This window comes from Sinocyclocheilus grahami, unplaced genomic scaffold (assembly GCF_001515645.1).
Source record: "Sinocyclocheilus grahami isolate Dianchi unplaced genomic scaffold, SAMN03320097.WGS_v1.1 scaffold22.1, whole genome shotgun sequence".
NCBI lineage: Eukaryota > Metazoa > Chordata > Actinopteri > Cypriniformes > Cyprinidae > Sinocyclocheilus > Sinocyclocheilus grahami.
Genome location: NW_015505201.1, coordinates 1441035 through 1465630, shown reverse-complemented (window position 1 = coordinate 1465630; position 24596 = coordinate 1441035). Strand labels below are relative to the sequence as shown.

General features: G+C 35.9%; 1 protein-coding gene across 1 annotated transcript; it reads left to right on the top strand.

The window, feature by feature from the left end:
- Positions 1-24135, top strand: LOC107559846 (semaphorin-3E-like). The gene is made up of 17 exons (XM_016243859.1): positions 1-16; positions 79-239; positions 1708-1767; positions 1911-2030; positions 8318-8414; positions 9326-9442; positions 11529-11671; positions 12225-12339; positions 14418-14487; positions 14601-14745; positions 15499-15721; positions 17002-17093; positions 17201-17242; positions 17593-17759; positions 20365-20432; positions 21588-21715; positions 23447-24135. Exons 1-17 carry the CDS (start codon positions 1-3, stop codon positions 23900-23902), a joined length of 2220 nt encoding a protein of 739 aa, XP_016099345.1. The 3' UTR covers positions 23903-24135.
- Positions 24136-24596: the final 461 nt, after the last annotated feature.

Sequence of the window (24596 nt, the reverse complement as noted above, 5' to 3'; positions counted from 1 at the left end):
ATGTGTAATAAGCAGAGTTAGACTAATACTTTTCTAAACAATCACATGATTAAATTACTTTCTAATTTGTGTCTGTAGCGTTATGGGAGCTGAACAGGACGAGAGTGTTCCAGGCCGGAGAGGGGCGTCTGCAACACTACAGTATGTTACTGGATGAGACTCAGGAAAGGCTAATCATCGGAGGAAAAGGCATACTGTACGCACTCAATCTGGAGCGCATCATTGCCCCTCACAAAGAGGTACATGCATTTACATAGCTGTTCTCAGGATTTGGACACCATGTCTGTCCAGAATTGTCATCTGTGTGTGTGTGTGGGGGGGGGGGGATACAGTTTATCGTCTCATTTGGCTCATGACAGTATGTTGCGCAAAGCAATTTACGTCTGTTGCTAAATAAATCTCAGGACAACTACGCACATACTCATTAAATAAATAAAAACAGCTCTCATACAAAGAGAACCCAGGGATTATATTGCAACCATCTGTTCAACTACAACTTACAAATATTCACAAATCCTTGTGCTCATTTTAGGTTGTTGCACTGAAACTGTCATTATATAGTTGAATTATATTTCTGTCATGACAACTCTCGGAGGGATTGACATGGTAATGTACATGACAATGTTAATGTATTTGGTCTTGGCGGAATAGATCTGCTACGCTTCTGCTGTTGCTGTTGCTGCGGGTGCGGCAGAGCAAGTGCCGAGACTTGCTACTGCCAATACATCCACAACATGCTGCTGTGAGCATGTAAGAAATATTGCTGCTGCAAATATAACATACATGAAATAACCCCCATATAACATACATGAATCACCTCATAGCAGATCTATACAGGTGGAGCTGGGGAAGGTGGAGGGTTTCTGAAGCAAGCTGCAACTGCTACAGCAAGCACTAGTCATATATTTGAATGTTGAGCAGCGAGCTCATTGGCTACCGATACATGAGAGAACCAATCGGCTGTGCCATGTGATAATGATGTCATTAGGTCAGATTGAGTTAGACCTATCGGACTGCGCCATCTAGAGTTTCATGCCAGAACTCTGTATATGTATTCTGTATTAAGTATGCAATTATTACTATGTTACACTTATTGTTGTGGATTCAGCATCAACGTCAAAAGCAGACGTTTTTGGTTTTCGATTGCATTGTAGAAATACCTATTAACAGATGTCACCCTTAATTCATGTACAAAAGAAAGTATTTGATAACAGGGTGGGTGGGGGATTAAGCAGCCATTCCACTGTCTCTGACATTTATTTATTTACGATTTCCACATTTCGGCCCCTAATGACAGTCGCACCACACAACTTTCAGATTGGAAGCAGTCATTATCCTCTGCATTTTTGCAATGGTAAGAGGAATGAATAATGAATGTAAGAATATATCCACGCAAAAAAAATTCACATAAAAATATATACAGTATTACAAAATATTTTGATGCAACTAAAGCTCAAATTGGATAAAGAAATTCTCTATATGCATCCATCTGTATCCACGCAGCTGTACTGTTTTCCACTGAAAATGAATGACGTCCGGTCTGACGTTTGTTGGAGACATGCTCTATTGTTTGAACTACAGAAATGCAGACAGTCTTTTTTATGCAACCACAGGTCAAAAAATATAACAATTCAGCCAAGTACAGCAAGTACATTTCTGTGCCAGAACAACATGACCAGAACCCATGTGCTTGTTTCTCTGTTTTAGATTCACTGGCCGAGCTCTGAGGAGCAGGTGGGGGATTGTTTAATGCAGGGAAGAGAGAAGGTAAATCTGTTATACATTCTGTACAGTATATATGACACAGTGATATCCTATTACATGGCTACAGTGTTTATCTTGAAAAGTGTTAAAAGCGTTCTTTTCTTTATCTCTTTATCTCTATTTTTCTCTCTGTCCCTCTCTCACAGCCGGAGTGTGCAAACTACATTAAGCTGGTGCAGCATTATAACAGCACCCACCTGTTAGCATGTGGGACTGGAGCCTTCAGCCCAGTGTGTGCCTATATCAGAGTGGGCCGTGGAACAGAGGTAAATCTTCTGCTGTGACAAAGAAAATAATCTTAGATCAGTGTTTTGTTTGTTTTTCCTTGTTTTATGTATTTTTTTTATATATAAAATATTATAAATAATATACTTAATACATAACATCATAAGAGGGCAGTAAGCTACACATTAATTTAGTTTGATTCTAAATAAAACAATTCATAATCATGTCTTTGAATCTTATCAAATAGTGATATATGAAAACAATGGCATATTGTGTAATTCCATTTTTATCTAAATATATTGCCAAGTTATTCATAATTGTTCTAATTATCAATGTTGAAAATAGTTTTAGTGGAAACTTAATATAAGTTCAGTGAACAGCAGTGAAATTTTATTTATAATATTAATAATATACATTATACATTTGTACATTTATAAATGTCTCTTGTCACTTTTGATCAATTTAGAGTTAAAAAAGGGGAAATACATTTTTTAAGTAAAACTTAACCAAGACATTTGAATGGTAGTGTACCATGGTTTCCACAAAAAAAATATTAAGCTGTACAACTGTTTTGAACGTTGAAAATAATAAGACATGTTTCTTAAGCAGCAAATCAGCATGATTAAAGGATCATGTGACACTAAAGACAGGAGTGATGATGCTGAAACTTCAGCTTTCCATCACTGGAATAAATTATATTTTAGAATGTGTTAAAATAGAAAACACATTTTTTAAATTGTAATAAGATTTCACAATAAAAAAATAAAAAGCAAATTCATCTTATTTGAAGGATGATTAGATTTTTATTGGAAAACATGAAAAAAATGCCTATTTTATCATTGAAACCCTCTTATTTTTCAAAGTTAAAAGCTTTAAGGTGAACAAACATGATGGAATTGGCATGTTTTAAAACCGTAATGTTAGTCACAGTTGTTGACAACAAAGTTTCAGAGATGCCTCAGTGACCGCAACGTCTTTGAAGCTTTTTATTGTATAGGAGCAGACTGAGGTCGCATGTAGCTGCGGTGTCGCCTTCTGTCCTCTTTCTGTCTTATATTCCAGAAAAACATGTCTTGAGGAGGTCCTGTTTGTCTTCTGAGGAATGTGTTGTAGTGACTCACGGATGAATTGTGTCCAGTGTTGTGCTGTTGTTTGTCATCAGAGACCATACTGGAAACTACCCCTGCAGTCTGCGACTGTTACTCTCACTGTATTCCACACCTGCTGGAGTTGTGCAGAGAGACTTGCTTGAATTGAAACCAGTCAGAGTGGTAACAAGTTAAAGCGCTTAACATCTCAAGACACTAAAACACTGGTCGTGTTTTGAGTTCTGAAATCTTTGATTTGTAAAAAAAAGATCCAGATGCTGTGTGTCACCGTGAGGTTTAGGAGCGCATTTCTTTTGATTTGGAGGGCTGTCTGATAACATGGTTGCTGGTATTCAGCTTGCTAAAACTTTGCCGTTTGCAGTTGGAAGGAAAGACATATTTAAAAGCATATGGAATTGTATTCCGTCGTTATAAGGAATGTTAAAAATCTGGTGGTTTAGAGAGGCAGAGACTGAACAATGTGACCTACATCTGCACTGCTGTGTGGAAAAGTTGAAGGTTTTCATGCTTAGCATGCTAATATTAATGCATCAGTATCAGGCTTTGTTCATTTATTATTTTTTGCCTCTTTATTACTTAGAACTTTGAAAAGTACAGTAAGTTAATGGGAATGGGATCTGGATAGGGGTTGCTGCATAGACTCGAACCTGCATCTCTCATAAGAGCACTAAAGCTCCAGCATGTCATTGCACAACTTAATTTGAACTTAGAGCACATATTTAGATCAATTTTACAGGTTGTCCACAGCAGTGTTGTAACTGTTAACTAAAACTGAATTGTTGTTGTTTTTTTTGTTTTGTTTTTTTAATTGAAAAAAGTTTTTGTTCATTGAAATAAAGCTCAAATAAAATATAAATATTAGATGAAAAAGTTCAATAAAAATGTGTGCTAAAATTTAAAAATTAATTAATAAAACTAAATCTGAATAGAAATGATGATTCCACAACTAATAAAAATGACAAAAGTACATAAATGTACTCAAATTCATTTAAAAGTGAAGATATACTTTAAAAGCTAATCCAAAATATTAATGAACACTGTAATATTATATACATAATACTAAAATAACTCTGGTCAACACACTCTTAATTTATTAAAATGCCTTATTCGCTTTTCAAAATTTAAGGCCATAAGCATAGGGGAAAAAAAGCTTGTTGTTGTTTTTGGAGGTTTGTTGGAAATTTGTTGATGCCGGTTTCACACTGCTGAGTTAATGATTCAGTGCAAAGGTAGATTAAATGCCATAATAACCACCTTAACATTTTGTCATTGTCATTTGTCACAAATCATTGATCAAATTGTATGATGCACTGAGTTGCATTTATGTCTGAAAATACTCCACTTATCATATATAGTGTATATTCCATAAGGGGTGCATTTATAGACTTTTTCATCCTAATTTGTATGTTAAAGGGGTCATATGATGTTGCTAAAAAGAACACTATTTTGCGCATTTGGTGTAATGAAATGTTTATGTGGTTTAAGGTTAAAAAAACACTATTTTCCACATAATGTACATTATTGTTTCTCCTCTATGCCCCGCCTTTCTGAAACGCGTCGATTTTTACAAAGCTCATCGGTCTGAAAAGCGAGGTGTGCTCTGATTGGTCAGCTATCTAGTGCGTTGTGATTGGCCGAATACCTCAAGCGTGTGACGGAAATGTTACACCCCTTACCATACTGTGATGGCTTGTCCTGGAGTGACGAGACAAAACCAATAAAACCCATTATAAACGAGGCATTTGTTGCATCCAGTGGAGACATAATTACGGATTATAATGACTTGTACTGTATTTTTACGCGCTGCGTTGCATCGCGCCGCGTTGTATCGCGCCGCGTAAACATAAAACCATGTCTGCATTTGTGATCGGAGAAATGACAAACAACAAGTGCTACTCTACACTGCTCAAAACTCGCGTTTGAATCATCAGTGGCAAATTCTTTATATATAAAAACGTACTTACAGTCTGTGAGTCAGAACAGCCGGCATTGTAGTCTACTCTCGCAGGATCAGGAAACAGTCCTCCATAAAATGTGCTGCACACATCTGAATATTTTGAGTTGAACTGTCCAGGAACAGTGTTGTAAATAGAACTTAACCACTGATTTCTAGTCGTGTCCTCTTTTGGAAGGCCAAACAAAGTATTTTCGCTTTTGCAACAAACGCACAGCATCTTCACAACATGGCGGCAGCGGTGGCAGCAACAATAAAGTTACGCCTTCTTTCTTTGCGTGAACATTTGGGCAGTGTCATTCAAATCTTCCCACATCGTGACGTAGACACGTGGGGGCGTGTTTAAACGAGGCGTTTTAGGAGGGCGTGGACCAGTCTTAACTTTTATAAAGAATATCTCTTTTGGTTTGAGACTTTAGTCTTTGCAACTTTAGACATCTTATCTATTCACGAACAGCTTGTAACACTCCAAAGAGAAAGGAAAACTTGAAATCGCATCATATGACCCCTTTAACCATTCACATTCTGACATTTTGCTTATGTAGGTGATGCAGGTTTGAGTCCAGTCTGCAACGTATCTTGATCACTTGCCACCTCCTTTCTCACCCAAACATCTTCCTGTCATTCTCTCTAACAAAGAGGCAAAACCCCAACAATAATAATGTAAAAGTGACAAAAAATACTCCTGACAGCACTTTCTTTCTGAAGCAACTTTTAACAGTCTTCAACCGCCTGTGGTGAAAGCCTGGTCTCCAGAGAGACAGACAGAGTTTGTTTTACTGTGTGCGACAGGAAGTTTTATCATTCGCACTCTGTTAAAATCTCCAACCAAACATCCAGACAAGCGAAAACAAACATCTCCATCCTCCCAGGAGAGCCCCAGTCAAATTACAGAGCGGCTAATCATAGAGAAGCGAGCTTTATTTGAAGGAACAGGCAAGAAAAAAAGAGCAAAGACAAGACGTTTATTTGAAGGAAACCGAGAATCTGGATCGTGGCAGGCGGCCTACAGGCTTTCTTTCACAATTTTGGAGGTTTCAGGATGGAGAATTCCCTTTACACCTCATTCCCGCTTTTTATCCCAACTAGGTTCAGAAATCGGCACTCATGGCTGGGAATAGGAAGCACGTCTGGCTCTCTGACCCTCCGGCAGAGGTGAAGGAGAGAGCCATGGGCGTTATGGGAGCCATAGGCAGGAGATCAGAGAGGGTTTAATTAGAGGAGACAGGTTTCAGCGGGGTGCCTGATAACTCCAGTGCTGAGCTGCAGGCCTCCAGCACATGCCTCAGTCTGGAACAGCTACACCCTAAACACTCAGAGACATTAATGAGACACGTACGAGACACATATGCATCCGTGCACGTAAGATATGGGCTTCGCATTCAGATATACACACGGCGACGAAGATGGATACACATACCTGCACAATTATACACACACTCGGCCCTGGAGTGCTGGGATGACATGTTGCAGATGTAGCTATGATGACAGGAAAGACTGATAAAGTTACGGAGACACAGAGCAGAACCGGAGAGAGCGAGTGAGAGGCGTGCACACGTACCCATAAGCGAATGGCCTAGAATGCATTCCTTCTCTAATATCGGGAATATAAGCACCGTTCCGGCCCTTTGCGCCCATACGCACATCACCTGACACATCACAACACATCGTTCCCTCTCACTGTCTCCTCTTTCACCAAAACCCTGCTTTTTCTCATGGGCTTTACACATACTTATATACTAATACACCCACATCATACCTCACTCACATCTTAACAGAATAAACACATAAAATACTGTTCTGAAACATAGTGAGCATCCTAATATATAATATAATATAATAATAAGCATGTTAATCACAATGAAACTAAAATGTATTATAGTTTAAATGTAACATTTGTGCATTTGGCAGATGCTTTATTTTTTCAAACTGACTTTGATTGCATTCAAGGTATGTTTTATCAGTTCTTGCTTTCCCTGGGAATCGAACCCATGACCTTTGTGCTGCTTGTGTCATGCTCTACTTTTTGAGCTACAAGAAGGCTGAAAGTTTTTTTTATCCTCTTAAATATTTCTTAATTTGTTATTTCATAATTCTATTATCTCCGAAAAACTGTACTGACAAATGTACTTACAAGCATTTATGGTATGCCATTTATTTAAATATATATTTTAGCTATACATCTGTATTGATGATGTTGCAGTTTCATACATTTAAAATATATCAACTTTAAATGTAATATCAAATAACACTGTAATCAAGTGCTTCACATATGCTTTAATATGTTAGTCTATCAAAATAAGTGTACTTCTTTAAAGCACTGCAACATATTATTAAAACGGATTTAAAATGCACTTAATAGTACAGATTTTTAGGGCACTTTATCTGCAAGTACAGTTTTTAAAATATACATTTAAGATTTGAAATTCACTACAAGTGCACATTTAGTACAATTAAGCACACTTCTTTTTCACAGGGAATGTAATGCAAGATGAGGCAGAAGAAATACTATTAATATAAATTAATTTCTTTCCATTTTAAAAATGATTAAAAAAAAAGATATAATTAAGTCAAATTAAAATTGCTTGATTTGTATTTTTGCGTGCCGTGTATTTTTTGCTTGTTAACTGTGTATAATTGTTTTATAATTGTTTACTATCTTTGGTTTATAACTTATAAGTACATATAATTGGGCGTTTAAGACATTGCTTAAATCTTTCTGCTGTAATGAGTACCCCAAACTTTTTCTTCTGCTTGAACTGTCTGAACAGACCTGTTGGACATCATGTAACAGCTCAGAAATAATTATGTATTCATATAGCTATGCTTAAAAAAATAATATATTGTTGTTGGAAAAGAAACACATTGTAAAATACAATGTAATATTTTATTATTAATATTTAATACATTATTACACACTAATAAATAATATTATAAATTATTAATGTGCACTTTTTCATCTCTCAGTTTGCAGTTCACTTGGTTTTGAACCAGCCCTTTGCACACATCACTAGTTCAATTCCTGTGAGGTGGATGGATTATCTCGGCAAAGGAGAAGTGCTCACTAACACAGATTTAGACAGATTTGTCAACAATATTTGAGAGAAATAGGCCTCTTGTGTACATAGAAAAAGTCTTAGATCTTTGAGTTCAGCTCATGAAAAATGGGGGCAAAGACAAAAGTGTTGCGTTTATGATTTGGTATATATATATATAATTTAATTATTATTGTATTTAGCTTGTTAAATGTGTGTTTGTGTTCCAGCTGGAAGGAGAGTTCAGGTTGGAGTCTGATCACATAGAGAGTGGCAGAGGAAGATGTCCATTCCATCCCAACAGCCCTTCAGCATCCACTATGTACCGTAAGCATTCATCCGTTCCTGCATCTTTCTCTTCTGTCCTCCATCCTTTAATAGTCTTTTCCTCCTTTTGTTGACATCCAAATATATTTCATCCCATTATGTCTTTATTTTTCTGTAGCTCCCCCCCTTCTCCTTTTCATCTTGATGTTCAGAATGTGTGTGTTCTTGAGTTTTGAAAGGAAGCGAGTGCATTTTGAGCCAGGGGCCACCGAGCACGAAAGCTCTTCATAACACACTTCAGCTCCAGCCCTTCAGAGCGCTCATTCACACAGCAGCAGGGATTTGATTGAAGGGAAATTGAGAGATGAATTTGATGACTTCCTCTCTGACAGCAGCTGCAGACTGTTTTCAGCTGGGTTATTAATTTAGTCTCTCCCAGCCGGCCCAGCATCAGGATCGTTCATAATAAAGAATGTTTAGATGCTAAATTGATATTGCCCTTTAGATCATTACATCGTGACATACCGCAGGATTTATTACTCACTGGTGAAAGAGAGGCAGTTATTTATAGTGTCTGCGGTGCCACCTAGTGGCATCTCAATATAATATGACAAACACATTACAAGAGCTGTTATGCATTACCTTAAGACAGTGTTCAGGGAAGCAACGTTTGTCATTAAATATTGATGTATATTATTGTTAAATGCCATGTGAAATACGAAATCATAACATTACTGAACTGATTTAAAACTTACCAGTTTTAAGTGAGATTTTTCTTTAAGTTAATATATTGAAACTGAATAAATAAATAACTGCTTAAATTATTTAAACGCTTGACAAAACACTTCAGCTTTACAGTATTAAATCCAATAAGCATCTCAATTTTATTCCATAATACTGATTTAATTTCCCTCTCTCTCTCTCTCTCTCTCTCTCTCTCTCTCTCTCTCTAAATCATGTTTGATTGACAGGTGGGGAGTTGTTTGTTGGCTTGTACACTGATTATTGGGAGAATGATGCCGCTCTATATCGTCTAGGCAACCGCAGTTTCATTAGGACTGAAGTGGGTGACAGACAGCAGCTGAATGGTGAGAGAAAACTGTTGAAAATACAAGCACTTTGTGTTGCAGATAATGCTTCCTGGTGTCCTCAAGAAGTTGTTGTTTAATCTAGCTTTAACCAGCAACACTTATTTGGTCAACTGTTGAATGGTGAGAGAAAACTGTTGAAAATACAAGCACTTTGTGTTGCAGATAATGCTTCCTGGTGTCCTCAAGAAGTTGTTGTTTCTAGCTTTAACCAGCAACACTTATTTGGTCAACTGGCTTCACCAAAAAGACCATGCTGGTTTGCAAGCTTTGAAACTGAGCTTGTCAACCTACAAACCACACAAAATGTGAACTACAGTGAACACTCTTAAAAATAAAGGTGCTTCACGATGCCATAGAATAACCTTTTTGTCTAAATGGTTCCAAAAAGAACCGTTCTGTTTCACAAAAGGTTCTTTGTGGCGAAAGAAGGTTCTTCAGATTATAAAAAGGTAAGAAAGAGATGGTTCTTTAAAGAGCCTTTGACTGAATGGTTCTTTGTGGAACCAAAAATGGTTCTTCTATGGCATCGCTTGAAGAACCTTTTGAAGCACCTTTATTTTTAGGAGTGTAGTTATTTACATGAAGGTTTTTTTTTTGTTTGTTTTTTTGATAAAGTTTGGGATCAGTACGATGTTTTATGTTTTTAAAGACTTATCTTTTTTTTCTTATTCTAATTAAAGAATTTTCTTTTGCTCAACAAGGCTGTGTCTATTTAATCAAAAATACAGAAAAAATTGTGAAATATTGTTGCAAATTAAAATAACAGTGTTCTGTTTTAATATACTTTAAAATATAATTTAATTCCTGTGAAGCAAAGCTGAATTTTCAGCATCATTACTCCAGTCTTCAGTGTCACATGATCCTTCAGAAATCATTCTAATATGCTGTTTTATAATCAGTATTGGAAACATTTGTGCTGCTTAATATTTTTGGGACCTGTGATTCTTTTATCAGGATTCTTTGATAAATACAAAGTTAAAAAGAACAGTGTTTATTCAAATATAAATGTTGTGTTACAATATACACTACTATTCAAAAGCTTGGGGTCAGTAAATTATTTATTTCTCTTTTTTTAAGAAATGTATAATTTTATTTAACAAGGATATGTTAAATGGATAAAAAAGTGATATTAAAAACTTCTATTGTTAGAAAAGATTTCCATTTTGAATAAATGCTTTTCTTTTTAACTTTTTATTCATCAAAGAATCAAAGAAAAAAGTATCACTGGTTCCAAAAAATATTAAGCAGCATAACCGTTTCAACACTGATAATAAATCAGATTTTCAGAATGATTTCTGAAGGATCATGTGCCACTGAAGAATCGTGTCACAGAAAGAAATTATATTTTAAAGTATATTAAAATAGGAAACCAATATTAGAAATTGCAATAATATTTCACAATATTACTGTTTTTTAGTATTTTTGATCAAATAAATACATCCTTGATAAGCATAAAGAGACATTAAAAATCTTACTGATCCCAAACGTTTGAACGGCAGCGTATAGCTACTGGATATAAAACGATCATACACATAAATGTGCATACATAGAATCAAATAGAGCAATACAGTAGAATTCAAGATTGATGTACAGTTCATCCTGTGTGTGATTTAGAGAGGCCTGCGACATCCTGCTTGTCTGTGAGCCGTTTTAATGCTTCCCTTTGCTGTATATCTCCTCCGGCAGCCGTACGAGAGATCTGGCCTTCAGCCCAGACCAGCAAGAGTGATGCTTTTACCGTGCGTATCACTGTAGCAAGGCTTGTGGCCTCATTGTAGGTGCAGTTAACACATCAGCTCCACGCCAAGTGTGACTGAAGATATATTCACAATGGCGTACTACTACTATTTTTGCAGTATGCACAGAATCCAACTGTATATGTGGATAGAATGCATAGATGATCTTCAACAATTGCCAGAATGTGCATTTAAGAACAGATAGTTTTGACTTAAATTCTGATTGGCTGATGCATGAATTGAGCTTTTGTATTCATTCTGAAGATAGCCTGAGTGTGTCAGACAGATGTTAAAAATATGGCATTCTCTCACACTTCTCACATGTGATTCCGATATATTTTTCCTAGAGCCCAAGTTCGTGGGTTCGACAGTGATCCCTGACAATGACGATCCTGCTGATGATAAGGTCTACTACTTCTTCACGGAACGAGTGACCAACATAGAAGGAGGAAACAAAGCCGTTTACACCAGAGTGGCCAGAGTCTGTGCGGTATGATACCAAACACATGCTTGTTTAGATCTTTGAATCAAATTAGTCTTGTTTAGCATTCAAAAGCATGATCTGTAATGCTTACCAAAAGCGTTCACTTAGCTTTCCTCTTCATCTCAATAGCATATGCAGGACCCCCTATACTCATAGGAAAGGTTAATAGGAAACCATTTTTTCCCTCCCATAAATGTCAAAGATGTCAACACTGATTGTGTGGCTTCATTATGGCTATCCAGTGAAATCAAAAGCAACAGACAGGGAAACTACAGTTTAAGCAACTTCTGGCAAAACATTATAATGTACTGAAATGCTTGCAAAAATGTAGTCTAAATACACATGTTTTTTTGAATGGTTTTCAATGAAAAAACATGTTTTTGCTCCCATAATGGTGCACATTTTGCTCCATAACAACATCAGCCAGCAGGGGATTCATTTCTGAAGCTAACCGGCCAAGTACTGGCCAATTACTTTTTGTCTTTGTCAAAATCTTGTGCTGCAAGCACCCATGGGTCAGGTGAAATGAAGTGTCTTTTTATCTCTTCCCTTCTGTTAGAATGACCAGGGTGGTCAGAGGATGCTGGTAAACAGATGGAGCTCTTTCCTGAAGACTCGATTGATCTGCTCAGTGGCTGGACCCAACGGCATTGACACACACTTTGATGAGCTCGGTAGGGGACATTCTACTTTCTGTCTTCCTCTCCAGTGGTCTTTTTCATGCCTGTCTAAAACCATGAAAGTATTTCACCTTCTACTTCATCATGGGAGGTGGATTTTTGCTGATAATTGCAATTTGTAAAGATAATGCCAGATGTTATGAAACCTAATTTGTGCACTTTCTCTCCACGTGAAAACTTCGTAGCTTATGATATGGAGAATTACCAGTACTAGGTCTAAAATTGTGTTTTTGATGTGTACTGTAAGCATTTTGAACATCTCAGTCTCGTCTTATTCTGTAGTGCAAGGGATTGTGTGTAATATTAGCCCATAAAACTTGCACAAATACAGTACATACATGGAATACATACAAATAAAATAGCATTTGCATTTTTTATCCATAGCGACATACATTGCATTCAAGGTTTTCAGTTCTTGGCATTGCTAGTGCCTTGCTGTTTGAGCTGCTGTAAAATGAACCATGAACAGTATGTCATCTGGTTCCCCTTCAGGAACTCGACCATGGTTCCCCGAGGGAACGAGACGCTGCGTCTCTTTGCCATACTCCCTACATCCCTGCAGGCGCTACTTCATCGAAGCTGGTTTGCGCCCGGCCGGATGTGCTTTTATGCTTTCTGGTGCTTACGTCACCCTGCTCGTGACGTCTCGGTGCTCCATTGGACGGATTTGACACGTGCTTCAGAACGCGGTCACGCAAGGGCGTTCCCAAAAGCGACTCGACGCAGCGTCTCGTTCCCTCGGGGAACCATGGTTACATACGTAACCTAGAGACGTTAGCTCTGACATATTTGTGATGCAATACCCTAATATTGCTTACTACTGTATATAGAGAAGATAGTATGCAACTTTTGATATAGCTCTTGTGTTGGTAATATACAGAGGAAGTCACTGTCCAGAGCAGTATCTGGAATCCATCAACGTAGGGCCGCTTGACTGAAATGGCCACAGTTGCACAAAAAGAAGAAAAACTGCAGTTTTAGCCTCAGATGAGCCATTTCTTCCAGCTCGGTGATTTTATTCATCATATGCCTCAGAGCAAAACTGCTGATAAATCCGTTTTTGGTCTTCACATTTTGCCTTTCGCTAAAGAGATTTCATCAGGTATCCATCTATCCAACCATCTGTCCATCCGGATGAATTTACAATAGATCTCACAGCATAAGCCAGTTGTGTGAATTGAAAATCTAAACCTGTCACCAAACTTTGTATTCTTGAAGGATCTCTCCGATGGGCCCCTTTGACTTTCAGATGAAAGCTCAATTGTTTCTGCACTGACATCCTATTAAACACCTCATCTGTTCCAAAGATGTAAAGTGCTAGATTCTATATTTATTTGGCATTGATTGTCATTTTTGTTATTCAGTTATATTTTACAAAATGTATATATTATTTTAATAAATATACAATCATTTTGTTACTACAGATGTATTGTTTGGTTTTGTGTAAAGAAACTTTATTTTTTTATGCAGTTGGCAGATGATTGTATGCAAAGCGACATGCATTGCATTCAATTTTTATCAGTACTTGCTTTCCGTAGGACTTGAACCCTCTTGGTGTTTTATCTTATTGATATCTTCTCACAATCACAAAACAAAAGAACAATTAAAAAATGTAAACAAAATCTAATAATTAATAATGTAATCATACAAATGGAACATTCAAATAAATATTTCTTTAAATAATTTAATATACAAAAAACAAGTAACCAATCAGTATTTATATTCAATATTTTATTTGTTGGATATGTGAATGGTTTTATATTAAGCTAATATATTAACTTAAAATCTCAGGTAGTACCTCATATAAATATTTTAGTTCAAAGAATTTCGGCTGCCGAAAAAGTTGAGAAATATCTTTTATCTCCAGGAAATGAATTTCAAACTCTCATTCACCTGAATTAACATCCTTTCCTATTAAACAATCCCTAACCCTTACTCTAAACCAGAGGGTACTGATTCATGATGTTGTTCCAGGTCCAAAAAAAGGATGTTGATCCTGAAAATCATGCTTAGCACAAATGCAAGTTTATTTGAGGATTTGACACTGTGTGTGTGTCTATGTGTTATTTTAGAGGATGTGTTCGTGCTACGGAAGAAAGATGAGAAAAATCCAGAGATCTTTGGTCTGTTTAGCACCACCAGGTGGGTGAGGTCACATGTGTCACTGAACAGAGCAATGTATACTTTTATATTCTCAGTTTATTTTGGCGAACAGCAGACTGGATGCTCATCTCCATCTCTTTTTTTTCACTCAGTGCCGTCTTTAAAGGATATGCAGTGTGCATGTATAACATGGAAGACATCCGTGCGGCGTTTAACGGGCCTTTTGCATACCGAGAACGAACTGATCACCACTGGAAGGTGTACGATGGCAGGGTCCCCTACCCACGACCTGGATCGGTGAGTAATATTTGCTCCATCAGTCGCTTTGTGTCATCTTTTTGTTATATCAGAAATCCCAGTGTACAAAATGCTTACACCTCTGACACACGGCTTCATTTGGAGGCCCACTTGAGTGAATGTTGAATTTTGGATCTTATTTCTTTAGACACACAAAATCTCTCATGGCAGATGAGTCTATTTTCAGCGTGACTGTGCACATCACTATTCTCCTCAAGCGTGTCATTCCAATTCTTTAACGTTAATGCCTGAAACCGAGCACTTACGGAGGTACTGTGAAATCGAGGCATGGTCTGAATTATAATTATATCTGATATGTGCTGATTAATGTCCTTCTCTGGCTATTTGTCTCCAGCCGATAAAAGAGTAAGATTGGTTTCCAATAGTTAGTAATGAGATGTAATTCACAGTCATTTTCTCTGGTGTGTTATTGAAGAATCAGAGTACATCCATTGTTCACATTTCAGAATTTGTCTCAATTCTTCACTTTCCATGTGTGGTTATTCTTGGGAAAAGCATATGGAGAAAAAAAGTACGTCTCTGACAGCTGACCTTTTAAAACGCAATTTGGTAGCTTTAGTCGTGCGCCGTGGGATTTCTGATTAGTCTCTTGTTCTAAAAGGTTATAGCAGCGAGAAGCGGGTGATCTATTCTCAGATCAGGAGCAACAAAATTAAAGACCTGAAAGGCTTTCGTGACTTGGAGACCTCTGTTCATGTTGTACTCGTATTTACTGATTTTGGTCTCTCACAGTGCGCCAGTAAGATAAACGGAGGCCAGTTTTCCAGTTCAAAGGAGTATCCGGATGAGGTCCTGCGTTTTGTGCGTTCCCATCCCCTCATGTTCCAGGCGGTGCAGCCCGTTCACAGGCGGCCCATTCTGCTGGACACTGAAGGAGGACGTAAACTCACACAGCTGGCAGTGGACCGGGTGGAAGCTGAGGACGGACACTACAATGTTCTCTTCATTGGAACTGGTATTCAATTTTAGTACCTGTATTTTCTTTTACACCTGATTTGCCACAGTCATAGGCTTTATGTAATTGTTGCTTGTGTCATACTAAATGTTTGCAGTAGCTTATTTTTTTATGTTTTGCTTTTTAAAGGAACATAACAATAAACTATTATTATTTTATTTGATCTCTAGTGTACAAAATCCTTAAAATCAAAATTGGAGTTTTGTAGCTTTAAGGCCAACTATAAGCTAGTGCATTTCTAAAAAGTTGACAATTATTTTAGAAGATATACACTAACGTTTGGAGTTTGTAAGATTATTATTATTTTTATTTTTTTTAAAGAAATTAATACTTTTGTTCAGCAAGGATTCATTCGATTTATCAAAAGTGACAGTAAAGTCATTTTTAATTTTACGAAAGATTTCTCTTTCCAATAAATGCTGTTCTGTTGAACTTTGTTCATCAAAGAATCCTGAAAAATGTGGTTGCCACAAAAAAACAAAAGCAAAAAAAACAGCTCAACTGTCCAACATAATAATTATTATACTGAACAGATAATAATAAGAAATATTACTTCAGCATGAAATCAGCATATGTGACCCTGGACCACAAAACCAGTCATAAGAGTCCATTTTTTGAATCAGTAAGCTTTCTGTTGATGTATGGTTGGTTAGGACAAGACAATATTTTGACCAAGATGCAACTATTTGGAAATCTGGAATCTGAGGGTGCAAAAAAATCAATATTGAGAAAATCGCCTTTAAAGTTGACCAAATTATGTTCTTAGCAATGCATATTACTAATCAAAAATTTGTTTTTTATATATTTACAGTAAGACATCTACAAAATATCTTCATGGAACATGATCTTTACTTAATATCCTAACGATTTTTGGCATAAAAGAAAAATCAATAATTTTGACCCATACACTATTTATTTGGCTATTGCTACAAATATACCCCAGCGACTTAAGACACATATTAGAATGATTTCTGAAGGATCATGTGACACTGAAAACTGGAGAAGTAATGATGCTGAAAATGCAGCCATTACAAGAATTACATTTTAAAATATATTAAATCATCAGAAAACAGTCATTTTAAATAGTACAAATATTTCACAATATTACACTTTACTCTATTGTTGATCAAATAATTGCAGCATTGGTGAGCATAAGACTCTGCTTAACAAACACGTTTCAGAACAAAAATTAACAGATTAAAATAGGGTGCTAGTAATAATAATAATAATACATGTATTTTATAAGTAAACAATTCTGGTCCTCTCTCTCTTTAACCCAGATAATTCTGTAGTATTAAAAATGATCACAATCTACAACAAAGAAGCCGACACAGTTGAAGAAGTTCTTCTGGAGGAATTGCAAGTTTTCAAGGTCATCAGAGGTCCTTTGGGTGACTTTTTATCTTTATATTGAAACCATTTCATTTCCGTTCCGAAACAATCTTCATACTAAACCCTTTTTTTCCCTTCTCATTCTAGGTCCCTGTTCCTATTACAGAGATCCTCATCTCTACCAAGCGAGTAAGACTTCCTCAGTTGGTCCTCACAGACACTCTAGTTTTCCACCTGGAGATGGTGGAATTGAGTAAACTTTTCATGCATGAGTGATCCTCTTGCTACCTATGGCAAATCCAGCCTTTATAACAAGTCAGATGCTTCATAGTTAATTATTAATTCTTGCAGTCATTAGTAAATATTATGAATCAAATATGAGCATCTTTTCTTCTGTGTTATTACTGTAATATTTTCAATGCACACAGATAATTGTAGAATGATTTTAGCTGCATCATTATGCTAACGTGGTGATTTGGACGTGATGGCATTCATCACATGTAACAAAGCGGTTGACAGCAGTGTTTGTGTCTCCATAGCAACAGCTGTACGTGGGCTCTGAGCTGGGTGTAACACAGATCCGTGTGCACCAGTGTGGGCTGTACGGTTCAGCCTGCGCCGACTGCTGCCTGGCCAGAGACCCCTACTGTGCATGGGACGGGTTCACATGTTCCCGGTACTACCCTGCTGGGCTGTATACAAAAAGGTACCAGCAATTTCATAAAGATATATAGTAAATGTATAGCTTATATATTAAGTCAAGTCATATTTCTTTGTGTAGCACTTTTCACTCTACATATTGTTCCAAAGCAAATTTTCAGGAAAGAAGACCTTAAAGGGATAGTTCACCTAAAAAAAAAAAAAAAAATTGTCATCATTTACTCAACTTTGAAGTGTTCCAAATATATATATATTTTTTTTCCAAATATGTCTTAAGATGCTGGGGTATATTTGTTGCAATAGCCAAAAATACATTGTATGGGTCAAAATTATAGATTTTTCTTTTATGCCAAAAATCATTAGGACATTAAGTAAAGATCATGTTCCATGAAGATATTTTGTAAATTTCCTACTGTAAATATATCAAAACTTCATTTTTGATTAGTAATATGCATTGCTAAGAACTTCATTTGGACAACTTTAAAGGAGGTTTTCTCAATATTTAGATTTTTTTGCTCAGATTCCAGATAGTCATATAGTTGTATCTCGGCCAAATATTGTCCTATCCTAACAAACCATACATCAATGGAAAGCTTATTTGTCCAGCTTTGAGATGGTGTATAAATCTCAATTTCACAAACTTGACCCTTATGACTGGTTTTGTGGTCCAGGGTCACACACACACACACACACACACACACACACATATATATATATATACAGTGGGTACGGAAAGTATTCAGACCCCCTTAAATATTTCACTCTGTTATATTGCAGCCATTTGCTAAAATCATTTAAGTTCATTTTTTTTCCTCATTAATGTACACACAAAAAGGAAGTTTTGATATATTTATGGTAGGAAATTTACAAAAAACTTAATTGAACACATTTACTTAATATCCTAATGATTTTTGGCATAAAAAAATCTATAATTTTGATCCATACAATGGCTTTTTATTTTTGGACCAAATTATTGGCTATTGCTACAAATATACCTGTGCGACTTATGACTGGTTTTGTGGTCCAGGATCACACACACACACACACACACACACACACACACACACACACATATATATATAAAATGTAGATAATTAAATTCAAAATTATTTTAGAATTATTCAGATTAAGTTATACTTAACGTCGTCTCATTACATAGATATGAAAAAAGTTGAAATTGCACAACTAGAAAATGTCCAACTAGCAAATTTTGAACCATGTATCTTTTATTTGAAATCTAATGCAACTATTTTGTCATTTTTGGTTGAAATAAAAGCAGATTTGCTGGTTTGAGATTTTGTCTCGTAATGTAATAAATCACACACACACACACACACACACACACACACACACACACACATATATATATAAAATGTAGATAATTAAATTCAAAATTATTTTAGAATTATTCAGATTAAGTTATACTTAACGTCGTCTCATTACATAGATATGAAAAAAGTTGAAATTGCACAACTAGAAAATGTCCAACTAGCAAATTTTGAACCATGTATCTTTTATTTGAAATCTAATGCAACTATTTTGTCATTTTTGGTTGAAATAAAAGCAGATTTGCTGGTTTGAGATTTTGTCTCGTAATGTAATAATATTAATATTTATTTGATTATTTATTTATGTATTTAAAGTTTAAATAATCTTTAGTGCCATTGAATTTAAATGTATTATTATTATTGTTGTTGTTGTTAATATTAATAATAGGTCAATTTATTAGCTACTATTTGTACATATTTATAATAATATTTACATGTTATTTTATAGATTTATTGCTTACAGCAAATAAATAATTTGTTCTTAATTGTTTAGGTTATTAATGTAGATTTTAATGTTCACCAAGGGTGGCAATCTTTTCCTTTTAAACCTCTTAAAGTCACTACATCATATGCCTCTTAACATTTAATCTTTTAATCTTAAACAAACACACTAAAATAACTTGCTCATTTGGCAGGTCTGTGCATAAAACTGCTCTGTAAATATAAGTCTTGGTCTGGTACACTGATCTTGACATTTGGAAAAGATTATGTGTTTTATTTCCATGTCTTGCATTGCAAAATTAGGTTATTAATGCATTTCATGATTAAGCAACTTTTTTTAGTCCACAGTTTCTAGCTTGTCAGAATGTGTATGTGCACCATAATCTCGTTCGATTTCCAACCCAGTGTTTCCATTAGTGCGCTCAGTGAACTTGGAGAGTGTTTGTTTTTGTGAGAGCTCTTTTTATGTTTCACTTAGCCGCAGGGTAGTGCGTGTGTGCTTGTGTGCCGAGCATATTGGAGCGAAGGGTGAGTGGGAGTGTTTCCCTAATCCTGACTCAAAGGCCTGTCAGCTGTCTCAGTGCGGTCATCAGTCTGAGCTTGTTAGCGACTGATGCTAACACCTCTCACCCATATTAATACTCATCACATGCTCACTTTGTATGCAAAGCCAGAAAAGTCGTGCACAATCGGCACCAAATGCCTGTCAGAGTCATTGCTCAAAGAGTACAGACAAAAACCAGAGCGAGTCTGATTGAATTTCTGTCACCTCCCTGTGCTGTTACACACCTTGGGCGGCAGGATGATATTATGACAATTGCAGGCAGACATGCGGGCTGTCTGGGTTATATCAATGTCTCATTTTTCTCTTTTATTCTACAGGCGCTTCAGACGGCAAGACGTCCGCCATGGCAACGCGGTTCAGCAGTGCAACGGGCTTCAGCTTAGCGGTATGTTCTGGCCAGAGCTTGATCAATGGAGGATATTAGAGTCTTAGAAGCTTTATAGGGAAAAATGAGGCGGATGAGATCTGTGAAAGTTGAAGAGGTCAGAGTACAGTTAATGAGAGTTTCTGGCACTTTATGCACAGATGGTGCTTTTACGTTAGCAGACAGACATCATGTGACAGTGACTGCCCAGTTACTTTATTCCAGAAATTATTTTTCTCCATTTCATCTCAAATCAAATCTACTTCAAATATAAGCTCTGATATCATTATTCATTACAACGTTCATTTTGAAGTTAAAAGATATTAATAATGTGAAAAAAGTAAAAATTCTAAACTTTTTAAATGATTGATTATGGTGGAAAAAACTTTAAGGCATTATGTAACTATAATATCTATAGATATAGATGTTGTATATTTAGTGACAAAATATTCAAATGTTTTGGGTCAGTGTGCGTTTTAATCTGTCAATCTTTTTTTTTTACAGCACATTTGAGACTCTGGACCACAAAACCAGTCATAAGGGTCACTTTTTTGAAATTGAGATTTATACACCATCTGAAAGCTGAATAAATAAGCCTTCCATTGATGTATGTTTTTTATACAAGTAACATCTCTGACCAGAACTGTAATTTATATGCAAATGTCAAAAGGCTAAAAGGGTCTTTTAAGCCATAAACAGTCCAACACTCCAGCATGATCCTACGCAGACGCTACAAAATATACCCCAGCGACTTAAGACTGGTTTTGTAGTCCAGGGTCAAATTTGAAAATAACTAAGGCAGACAAAAGTGAAAACACAGTTAAAAATGAAGCAGAAGAGAAAGAAAAAAAACTGTAGAAGAATTGTACCCCTGAGCTCCTTTCAAAGCAATATAAATAAAATCCTTGAATACTGACAGTATCTGTTCTCAAGATGCATTCAGATTGTGGGCTTAGATACCTGCAGGAGTCTCCGCCATGAGCGCCGTATATGGATTTCTTGAATGTAAGACTGAGAATGTTTACTGCGAACATACAAATGAAAACACAATGTCAACAGTTGACACAAGTTTGAATTCTGTTGCAAGATGTTGATTGTGTTTGGTGTTGAAAATATCACCTTAAAATGAATATATTAGACTAGGCTGTTCAGTATGTGGCTATTTTTGTGTTACAGAGGAACAAATCATCTCAGAAAAGCTGGTATATGGTGTGGAGAACAATAGTACCCTGCTGGAGTGCAGACCACGGTCACTGCAGGCGTCTGTAACATGGTACATTCAACATGGCGTGGATATGGAGGAGGTACAAACACATGCATCCAGAATATACAGACTTTTATCATTTTAAATAAAATGTGTTTAATATTATATTATATATTATATTATATTAATTATATTATATTATATTTACTATATTATATAACTAACCTAACTCTAACTTTTTATTTTTATAATTATAGAAGGAAAAAAGGATAAATAATTGATATAAAATAAATGATTTTCCATCCATAGTAATATATAATTGTAAAACAGACTTTTATCATTTTAAATAAAATGTGTTTTTATTATATTATATTATATTAAAATTAAATAATACTTTCCTATTCCCTAACCCTGATAACTTTTAAAATTGTTATTACGATATATACATACATACATTTATACATATATATATATATATATATATATATATATATATATATATATACACACACACACACATTCACACGTGTGTGTATGTGTGCGCGCAGAGTTTACTTGGATAACATATGGTCATATGGCTCATATGGTCAGGCTCAGAAATTATTTCATCACAAGCTATGGTCTGAACCCCTGCTGAGAGAGGGCTGTTAAATATAGATGAAAGATTCATTTTACTATTCTGTCCACAGGGAGTCTGGATTAATATAGCCCCTAGTGATTCAGTTTGTCTTAAATAGAAAAGAATAATGTCACTCTGACCATCTCTGTGCTCCAAGACATCTCTCAGCAGAATCATGGTAAATTAGACTTTAAATAATGGCACATGTATCAGGAATATTAGTTAAGCCGAGCATCACTATTACAATTGCTTTAACTTGAGTTTAGGGATTAGAACCGATTCCCCAAAAGCATTTTTTTTTTCATATATATAGTGCATAATTATACCTTAAATCATGTGGGTTAACAATGTTGTGGAAAGTAGAGGGCTGTTAAATATAGATGAAAGATTCATTTTACTATTCTGTCCACAGGGAGTCTGGATTAATATAGCCCCTAGTGATTCAGTTTGTCTTAAATAGAAAAGAATAATGTCACTCTGACCATCTCTGTGCTCCAAGACATCTCTCAGCAGAATCATGGTAAATTAGACTTTAAATAATGGCACATGTATCAGGAATATTAGTTAAGCCGAGCATCACTATTACAATTGCTTTAACTTGAGTTTAGGGATTAGAACCGATTCCCCAAAAGCATTTTTTTTTTCATATATATAGTGCATAATTATACCTTAAATCATGTGGGTTAACAATGTTGTGGAAAGTTACTTTTAAAAGTAATGCATTACAATATTGGGTTACTCCATAAAATCTAACTATTTGCGGTATTTAGTTACTTTTTACGGTAAGTAATCCATTACATTACTTTTGCAGTAATTTTTGTCACCTGGGCTGGGCTTGCTTATTTGTTTTTGGTAACAAAAAAGTTTTTGACACTGTAAAGTTAATTTACTAAGCCTCAGGCTGAAAGAAGTGCCTCTGCACTTACTCTCAATTTCTCTCAACCTGGGACAGGAGAGATGTTAGTGAATAAATGGGAAAACAAAGTAACTGGCATTACTTATTTGAAAAAGTAACTCTTGTAAATTTTGTTGTAAATTTGAAAGTAATGCATTACTTTACTAGTTACTTGAAAAAAAGTTATCTGATTATGTAACTAAGACTTGGAAGTGGACTCATTTGACTTGGACCAGTCTAGAAACCAGCCAGAACAGCCTATCAAGCGAAGTACACAAATTTGATAGTGTCCTTTGCATGCTGTTTCTCTCCTTCAGGTAAAAGGCGATGATCGTGTGATTCAAACCCCCCACGGCCTGTTGCTCCTTAAAATAGCGAAGGGAGACGCAGGGGTCTACGTGTGCCAGTCCACAGAGCACGGCTTTGTCCAGACGGTGGTGCATGTCAATTTGGAGGTGTTGGATGAGGGGAAAGTGGAGGGTTTGTTGCATAAAGGCGAGGAAGATGAAGGCGATTCTCCACACAGACCTCCACCCTGCCCCTTCCCCAGCCTGCCCTCCGCTCCATCCTCCTCAAAGCTCTGGTACAAGGATTTCATGCAGCTGATTGGCTACAGCAACTTCCAGCAGGTGGAGCAGTACTGTGAGAAGGTGTGGTGCGTGTCTGACAGGAAGAGGAAGAAACTCAAGGGAATGGCACCCAAATGGCGGTACACACCCGGGGCAGAGCAGCGGGCGAGAGCACGGGCACCTCGACACACACAGGGACAGTAAAGACTGTTAGAACATTCAAACTCATGCTCAGTGCAGATGATTACATACAGACAGTTTTATTATTGTTATTATTAAAAAAGTAATGATTGGTAAGTCATTAAAGCATTTCTTTTAGAGTCTTTAGAGTTGCATCATTTTACCTGAAAACATTAATCTGTAGTCAATATGCCAGATTTGAAAAGGTACACTTTATTTTTGGGTCATTTTTCATAGATGTGTGAAAGCAAAATAAAACCGTTTACATTATGCATTGTGCAATAATAATGACATTTTTGATGATTTACACTACCATTCAAAAATTTGGGGTCATTAAAATAAAAAAAAAGAATAAATAAATACTTTTATTCAGCAAGGACACATTAAAATTATTAAAAAATTGACAATAAAGACTTTTCGGTGTTACAAAAAAAAAATCTGATTCAAATAAATGCTGTTATTTTGAACTTTTTATGCATCCTGTAATTCAGAATTTTTTTAAATCACAGTTTCCACATAAATATTGAACCGCTCAACTGTTTTTTTTTTTGTTTGTTTTTACATTGATAATAAGAAAATTGTTTCGTGAGCACCAAATCAGTATATCAGAATGATTTCTGAAGGACCATGTGACACTGAAGACTGGAGTAATGATGCTGAAAATCCAGCTTTGCATCACAGGAATAAATTACATTTTAAAATATATTAAAATAGAAAA